The sequence below is a fragment of the Arachis hypogaea genome, chromosome 20, assembly GCF_003086295.3.
Source record: "Arachis hypogaea cultivar Tifrunner chromosome 20, arahy.Tifrunner.gnm2.J5K5, whole genome shotgun sequence".
Classification (NCBI taxonomy): Eukaryota; Viridiplantae; Streptophyta; class Magnoliopsida; order Fabales; family Fabaceae; genus Arachis; species Arachis hypogaea.
The window spans coordinates 116,008,367-116,017,111 of record NC_092055.1 but is presented as its reverse complement, the minus strand read 5'-3'; the positions used below and the strand labels follow the sequence as shown (position 1 = coordinate 116,017,111).

The following is an 8,745-nucleotide window of genomic DNA, read 5'->3' as shown; positions in this document are numbered from 1 at the left end:
TATTTCATCACAGAATCAGTTCATAATCATATTTCATGACAGTTTCATGACTTCATCAGAGTTCAGTCAGTTCACAGAGTTGATATCACTATATCAGTTCATAACGGTTTTAGAGACTCAGAATTTCATCAAAATTCTTTGTTCACAGAGTTCACAGAGTATCAGATTTCATCACAAAATCATGTTCATAAATCATAACCAAATTAAAAAATAAAAATTACCTGGAAATGAGACTTCAGTTCTTCAACGCTGCTGACGCTTCTCTATTGCTTTCTCTCAGAGGCAGACGCTGACGGCGAAGTGGCTGAGGGCGCTGACCGTGCTGACGCTGCTGAGGGCGCGACGCTGCTGAAGGCGCGACGGAGGCTGAGGGCGCGATGCTGCTGAGGCCACGAAGCTGCTGAGGTCGCGACGCTGCTGAAGGCGCGACGCTGCTGAAGGCGCGACGGAGGTGAGTGCGTTGAGGGCTTCAGGCGTTCTGTCTCTCACAGTGGTGGCCGGTGGGTCGTGGTGGGTCGTGGCCTGGTGGCCTCGTGGGTGTTGTTCTGTGGGAGTGGGAGTGTGGGTGTGGGACGCTGAGGCTGGAGTGAAGCACGAAGACGAAACTGACGAAGGAGAAAAGGGAATTAGGGCTTCCCACATTGCAAAACGACGGCGTTTTGCTGTCAGGTTAAAAAACCGGCTGGGTCCCGGTTCGGTTCGACCGACCGGTAACCGGCCGGTTCGTCGGTTCAATGTCGGTTATCAAATTCTGCGGTTTCCTTTATTGACTGAACCGCTTTAGCGTCCGATTCACGGTTCGACCGGTTCGACCGGCCGGTTCGAACCGGTTTTCAGAACATTGACGGGCACAAGACCCAAGACTGCTTTGACCTAAAGGACGCCCTCGAGCAAGCCATCAGGGACGGCAAACTCGCCGACTTCTCCCACCTTATAAGGGAACCAAGGAGACGCAACCGGGACAACGACAACGAGGACAGATCCCGACCAACAAGACGACGACAGGAGCCAGAGGGTGACGACCACGGTCTCACGGTGGTAAACGTGGTGACGGCCAGGAATACCGCCCCGAGGTCGAAATCGGCGCAGAAGAAAGATGCCAAGGTCTTAGCGATCTCCGCCCCACCTGGTAGAGGTCTTAAGGGTCTCCCACCTATCTCTTTCGGCCCGGAGGACCAATGGTTCGACGAAGCGCCGGAAAGTCCGCCCATGGTCATCACGGCTAGGGTCGGAACTGGCCTCGTCAAACGAATCCTGGTAGACACCGGGGCAGACTCGAACATCATGTTCCGAAACGTTTTCGATGCCCTGGGATTGAGAGATTCCGACCTGACGACCCACCAGCACGGTGTGGTAGGGTTAGGAGACCACTTCATAAAGCCAGATGGAATCATCGCACTCCCGACCTCTGTGGGACAAGGGCAAAGACGAAGGACAATCATGGCAGACTTTGTAATATTACGAGATTCAACGGCCTATAACATCATCCTGGGGAGAAAGACCATTAACGACCTGGGGGCAGCTATCAGTACGAAACTACTGGTGATGAAGTTCATCACCGATGACGGATCCGTGGGATCCCTCCGGGGCGACTTGGAAACGGCAGTCGCTTGCGACCATGCCAGCCTTTCCCTCAGAAAAAAATCAAAGGAGGCGTCAGGAGTTTTCCTGGCCGACCTGGACGCCAGGGTAGACGACAAACCCAGACCAGAGCCAGAAGGAGACTTGGAGAAGTTCAGAGTCGGCGAGGAACACGATAAGTTCACATTCATAAACAGGAACCTCCCGCACGAAATAAAGGAGCCTTTGATGGAGATGATCAGGGCTAACGCCGACCTCTTTGCCTGGACGCCTGCCGACATGCCAGGAATAGACCCCCAGCTCATGTCACACCACCTGGCCGTAAAGGCAAGGGCCAAACCAGTGGCCCAGAGAAGGAGGAAAATGTCGCAGGAAAGGGCAGACGAGGTAGCCAAGCAAACGGCCAGCCTCTTAGAAGCGGGATTCATCCGGGAATTGGATTACTCGACTTGGTTGTCGAATGTGGTTCTGGTTAAAAAACACAACGGGAGGTGGAGAATGTGCATAGACTACTCTGACCTCAACAAGGCTTGTCCCAAGGACTGTTACCCCCTACCTAATATTGATACGCTCGTTGACGCAGCGGCAGGGTACAGATATCTAAGTTTCATGGACGCCTATTCCGGGTACAATCAGATACCGATGCACCGACCTGACGAGGAAAAAACGGCGTTCATAACACCAGGAGGCATCTATTGTTACAAGGTCATGCCATTTGGCCTAAAAAACACAGGAGCCACATACCAAAGGTTGATGAATAAGATATTCAGCGAACTCCTGGGCAAAACAGTGGAAGTTTATGTAGATGACATACTCGCAAAAACCGCCCGACCTGACGATCTCCTGAGTGACCTTAACGATGTTTTCTCGTCCCTACGACAACACGGCATGAGGCTTAATCCACTCAAATGCGCGTTCGCCATGGAGGCCGGAAAGTTCCTAGGCTTCATGATCACTCAAAGAGGAGTGGAAGCCAATCCCGAAAAATGCCAAGCTATCCTTCAAATGAAGAGTCCGGGTTGCATCAAAGACGTCCAAAGACTCGCTGGGAGATTGACAGCTTTGTCCCGTTTCCTCGGCGCATCGGCGGCAAAGGCCATACCCTTCTTCAACTTAATGAGAAAGGGAATGACGTTCGAATGGACACCAGCGTGCGAAGAAGCATTCAACCACTTCAAGCAAATCTTGGCGGCACCACCAGTCCTCGGGAAACCCAGAGCCGGAGAACCACTCTACCTCTATCTATCAGTAACCGAGGAAGCGATTGCCGCGGTCCTCGTTACAGAAGAAGCGAGGACACAACAGCCCGTCTACTTCGTGAGCAGGGCACTCCAGGGACCAGAGCTGAGGTACAGCAAACTGGAAAGACTGGCGCTGGCGCTCCTAATATCCTCCCGAAGGTTAAGACAATACTTCCAGAGTCACCGTATAATTGTGAGGACAGATCAGGCGATTCGGCAAATACTGCAAAAACCTGATTTGGCTGGAAGGATGATGACCTGGGCCATCGAGCTCTCACAATATGACCTACAGTATGAGCCTCGACATGCAATCAAGGCACAGGCAATGGCTGACTTCTTGGTGGAGGTAACGGGCGATCCTCCCGAAGAAACGGGGACACGGTGGAGGCTTCATGTAGACGGAGCCTCCAACCAAACGTCCGGAGGAGCAGGGGTCATCTTGGAAAGCCCAGCAGGGGTCATCTATGAGCAATCGACCAAGTTCGAGTTCCCAGTGTCAAACAACCAAGCAGAATATGAGGCTCTCCTAGGCGGACTAATGCTGGCTCGGGAAGTCGGGGTGACAAGGGTCGAAGTATGCAGCGACTCCCAAGTCGTCACCTCGCAAGTAAACGGAAGCTACCAAGCCCGAGACCCCCTCCTCCAAAAGTACTTGGAAAAGGTTAAGCAAATGATGAGCCAGTTCCAGGAGGTCATTATCCAGCACGTTCCAAGGGAAAAGAACACACGAGCAGACCTTTTGTCGAAGCTAGCAAGCACAAAGCCAGGATCGGGTAACCGGTCGCTCATCCAGGGCATGGTGAAGGAACCAACGGTCGCCCTCCACCTGACGGGGGCGAGCCCCTCATGGCTGGATCCCATTACCACCTTCCTGGAACTCGGCAAGTTACCCGAAGATGAGAAGGCGGCCAAAGCTTTAAGAAGGGAGGCGGCCAGATACGCAATCATACAGGGACAACTATTCAAAAAGGGACTCAGCCAACCCCTATTGAAGTGTTTGCACCCCGACCAAACGGACTACGTGCTTAGAGAAGTCCACGAAGGGTGTTGCGGACATCACATCGGGGGCAAAGCCCTAGCAAGGAAGCTCGTCCGAGCAGGATACTACTGGCCAACAATGATGAAGGACTCGAAGGAATTTGTCACAAAATGCACAAAGTGTCAACAAAACGCCAACTTTCACAAGGCACCAGCCTCCGAGCTAAGCTCGCTAACGACTACACGTCCTTTTTCACAATGGGGAGTCGACCTCCTGGGACCCTTCCCGGTCGGCCCAGGACAAGTCAAATACCTCATTGTGGCCATTGACTACTACACCAAATGGGTAGAAGCTGAACCACTAGCCACCATATCGTCCTCCAACTGCCGGAAGTTCATGTGGAGGCAGGTGATAACCCGTTTCGGCATCCCAGAGGTCGTTATCTCGTACAATGGGACCCAGTTCACCGACAAGAAGTTCATGGAATTCCTCTCTGGCCTGGGGATAAAGCAAAAGTTCTCCTCAGTAGAACACCCCCAAACAAACGGGCAGGTAGAGGCCGCAAACAAAGTCATCCTTCTTGGTCTAAAGAAGCGCCTAGACAGCAAGAAGGGAAACTGGGCCGACGAACTCCCCTCCGTCTTATAGTCCTACCGGACAACCGAGCAAAGCGCCACGGGGGAAACCCCCTTTCGCCTAACCTATGGGGTCGACGCGGTGATACCAGTCGAAATCGGCGAACCAAGCCCCCGACTACTCCTCGCGGGCATGAGCGAAGCGATTGAGAAAGACCTGATCGAAGAAACAAGGGAGATGGCTCACCTAACAGAAACGGCGCTGAAACAAAGAATAGCCCTGCGTTACAACGCAAAAGTCCTCAAACGAGACTTCGAAAAAGGGGATCTCGTCCTGCGACGCAACGACATCGGCGTCCCGACCCCAGGAGAAGGCAAGCTGGCGGTAAATTGGGAAGGCCCCTACAGGGTAAGGGAGGTACTCGGCAAGGGCGCTTACAAACTCGAAAAACTGGACGGCAAGGAAATACCCAGAACATGGAACGCAAGCAACCTAAAGAGGTTCTACTCCTGACCCACCGGCTCAACGACCAGAGAGCCTAGCCAGAGAGTTAGTATTCGCCCCATCCACATGTTAATTCAACTTGTTCACTTACCTTGTCAAATACTTACCCAACTGTCGAGTAAATTTTACTTGTTCAAATTTTTTATTTTGTTAAAACTTTCTTACTTGACATCTGTTCCTCGTGACCAAAATCTAAAACGGCACCCCGGGACTGATCACCCCGGGAGCCAGACGGCTCATAGGCCTCAACCAATTCAATGACTACGCGACCGAATCGGTCCGAACTGCTACCAAATGCGAAAACGGCAAGACGGGCACAAGACATAAGCCCGCCCTGGAATAAACGGTAACACGAAAACGACAACACGACAAAATAATGAAACAAGCAAGAAATCATAGCAATCGAACGATGATAACTTACAAAGCGTCAAAATACGCAACGAACACGTAAAATTGTTCAAGGCAAACAAAACGACAAAGCACCAACAGGTTGTTCAACAAATACATTACAAAATATCCCAAGTTACAAGACTTCACTTCCTCGGCATATCGACAATTTTCCCGTCCTGGATAGTCTTGAAAACACCAATTGACGAGATCTCGAAATCAGGAGCAGCAATCTTCAGCTGGGCCTTCAGGGCATCTTCGGTCATCAAGATGGCATTCTTCCCTTGCTCCTTGGCCACCTTAAGCTTCTTCTTAAGATCAACGGCCTCTGCCTTAGCGGCCTTCGCCTCCGAGATGGCCTGCTCCCGTTCCTTTTCCAAAGCGACAACTAGACCCTGAGCGGCGTTCAGTTGATTTTCTAATGTCATCTCACGCTCAAGAAGCCGAGCCACGGTCTCATCGGACGCCTTCAGCCTCTCCGCAATAAACGACGACTTCTCCTCAGCAGCATTAAGCTTTCCCCCCATCTCGGACAGCTGACCCTGGAGGAGCTCAACTTGAGCCTTAAAGTCATTATTCGCCTTAACAGAAGACTCAAGTTTCCTCCGAAGCGCCTCCATACCAGATAGCTCAAACTCAGCCTTCCGAGCTATCACGGCCCCACGAAGCAAGGTGCGATACATCCACCTCGCCTGTCCGGACAGTTCGGTTGCATGAAAATGCTCTTCCGTCCCGGGTATCAACTGGGAGTCAATGAACTTGGAGGCATCAAAATTCCTCTCCATTACGGTTAGGACCCCCTCCGGGCTGGAAGACATCTTTCGCTTCTTAGGAGTGTGGATAAGCTCCACGTCGCTATCTGGGTGGGGGGAGAGGGTCGCCTTCCCGTCGGCAGGTCCCTCCTCATGGGTAGGGGAAACTCGACCCCCTAAGCCCTGCTTTCCCGACGTCTCGGTCCCCTGCCCCTCTTTTTCCCCTGACGGACCCTCCGACTTGCCGGCCCCCTTTTCTTCGGCATTCTCATCATCACTAGCCTCAAAAAAGGTCTTCATCAGGTTCTCGAGACCGGTCACGGTGGCAGACATTTCCACTGCGATTAAAGAACAAGAACGTTAGTCGTCAAACCGGAAAGAAGAAGAACAACGACAAAGAAACATAGATAAACAAAAAAGGCAACTCACGAATATAGCTCCGGCCGGCCTCCCGTTCACCCATAAGAAGGTGGGGATTCACATGATTCTTTTCAAAGATAGCGAGAAGAACGTTCGCTATATTCTTATCTACAGCCGACAACCTCTTGTACGACACTTTCACAAAAGGATTCGACCCCGCGCCGAAGCTCCAGTAAGTCTGGATAAGGCGCTCCCCCTCTAACGACAACCAGAAGGGATGGCGACCCTTGACAGGACGAACCTTGAAATACTTATCTTTGAAACCATGGTAGGAATCCTCAAAAAGGCTAAAAATCTTCCTACCCTGGGCAGCACGGAAAGAAAGAAACCCTTTTCTTGCTTTCCCCTGTTTGGAGGGGTTGGTAAGGTTGAAATAAAAGAGAAAAACGTCCACCGACGCCGGTAGCTCCAAGTACTCGCAGACCATCTCGAAGCAGCGGATCGAAGCCCAGCTGTTCGGATGAAGTTGAGACGGACAGACGGATATCCGGTTCAGCAGCGCCATTTGAAAATCGGAGAACGGTATCCGAACACCGACTTGTGTGAACATGGACTTGTAAAACCAAATCCAATCGGGGACGCGAGGAGAATGAAAATTAAGCTCATAAATACGCTCACGAGGAAGCGGGACAATGGCCTCGTAGTTGGCCTCCTCGTCAGTACCCCCACACAGGTAACCGGCTTGCCGGAACTCCGTCAATTCCTCCAAGTCCATCTGGTTGGGTGAACTCCTTATATCGTCTGTCACCCAAGCGTACGGGTCGTAAGCCGCAGCGGATCCGGAAGACCGGGAGACAACACGAGGCATACCTACAGCGGGGTACCACTCCGTTAGTCTATGAGGTCGGGAGCCCGAAAAAACTCAGAAACTACGCCTTTTCAACTCAATCATGACCAGATACGGCTAAAAACTACGTCCACCTCACAAACCACCCAAAAAAGCCTATCCTGGAATGGTACCCCTCTCCTAACCCACCTATCCCAACACTGGAAAAACCCCTTAACAAAAATAAAACCAGCCATGCAGTAGATGCAAACAACAAATCACACAATAACAGAGCATAACGCAGACACCAGAAGAGAGAAATCAGAAGATTACCTGGAACGATGAGAGAAATCTGGGCTGGAAGTTGAAGCAGGAAGGAGTTCGCGCAGGAAACTTTGGATATTAGGGAGAGAAGAAGTTGGAAATGATAAGAGTGGGGGGTGGATAGGGAGAAAACTGTTTAAAAACCACCCCCAAAAGCGCGAAAGGAAGCAGGGGCAAGATAGTCTTTGCGCACGGATTTTTTCAAATCATTATGAGCATTAAATGCCCAGCGCGGAGAACGAAACGGCAAACAAATACCACAGCAGATCAAGAGACACGCGCACAAGGGACGCGTCCCTCCCACGATCAGCCGACCCAACGACAACGCATGAGTGTTAACGTCACGCGCCACCAATGACCTCCACGGCCATCGCTGACGCGTCGAGGGCACTGTTACGGCTTGGCCCAAGACTCGCGCGGGTCAGCCCGACCCGAGACCCCGCCGGCCCAATGGTGCGTCCTCCACCCGACCCGGACACGCGTCCCGTACGGCTCGCTCACAGCCGTGGGACAGCACCTTTGAGGACATGGGCCTGCCCATTTGAAGGGCCCACCACTGACATGTATATAAGGGGGAGACTGGCTCTCCCCCCAAGGTACGTCACATTCACACATCATTCCCTCTCCGCCTGCACATATTCTGACAAGGGCGTCGGAGTGTCTTTGCAGGTGGCACCCCCCTTTTCCCATCAGAAGTGCTCGGGACCTCGCTCACCCGGAACCAGGAAACCACGGCCAGACGAGCTCCTCCACCGTCCGAAGCATTGACCTCAGGATCCTAACCCGAACCGTCCGGTACCCGACCTACCGAACAAACTCTTAAAGTGTTCAGAAATGGACCAAATCTTTGAACCGGACCGAATCATGCACACCCTAAACCATGTTAAAAGAAAACAAATATAAAACAGAAAACTTTTTTTCTGTCTTTAAAAAACAGTAAAAGTAAGCACAAGAAAATTGGAAACAGAATATAAAGGCAGCTTTGGGCCCAACGTGGCCCAATAGAAAACATGACAAAAGAGAACCAATGGGCGGTGTTAATAAATGTCATTACTTTACGTGACCTACATTTCTCGAGGATTCACATCAATCATCCCTTCACAGCATGCCACGTGTGTGTAATTTCCTGGAGAGTTTTTTTTTGGTGACCAATTTCCTGGAGAGTGAAAACGACTTTCTGATATTAAAAAATAAAAATATTAAATTATCTTCTAA

The 8,745-nt window shown here is 51.4% G+C and overlaps 1 protein-coding gene across 1 annotated transcript; it reads right to left on the bottom strand.

The window, feature by feature from the left end:
* Positions 1 to 5,261: 5,261 nt before the first annotated feature.
* On the bottom strand, positions 5,262 to 8,474 carry LOC140182609 (uncharacterized). The gene is made up of 2 exons (XM_072229761.1): positions 6,450 to 8,474; positions 5,262 to 6,358 (listed from the first exon to the last, which is right to left on the bottom strand). The coding sequence occupies exons 1-2, from the start codon at positions 7,246 to 7,248 to the stop codon at positions 5,415 to 5,417; spliced, it is 1,743 nt and encodes a 580-aa protein (XP_072085862.1). The 5' UTR covers positions 7,249 to 8,474; the 3' UTR covers positions 5,262 to 5,414.
* Positions 8,475 to 8,745: the final 271 nt, after the last annotated feature.

Excerpts from the sequence above, each read along its gene's own strand:
- LOC140182609 (XM_072229761.1), bottom strand. The coding sequence starts at position 7,248 with ATGCCTCGTGTTGTCTCCCGGTCTTCCGGATCCGCTGCGGCTTACGAC. Across the intron at positions 6,359-6,449 it reads GGCCGGCCGGAGCTATATTC|TGGAAATGTCTGCCACCGTG; the intron begins GTGAGTTGCCTT and ends CTTTAATCGCAG.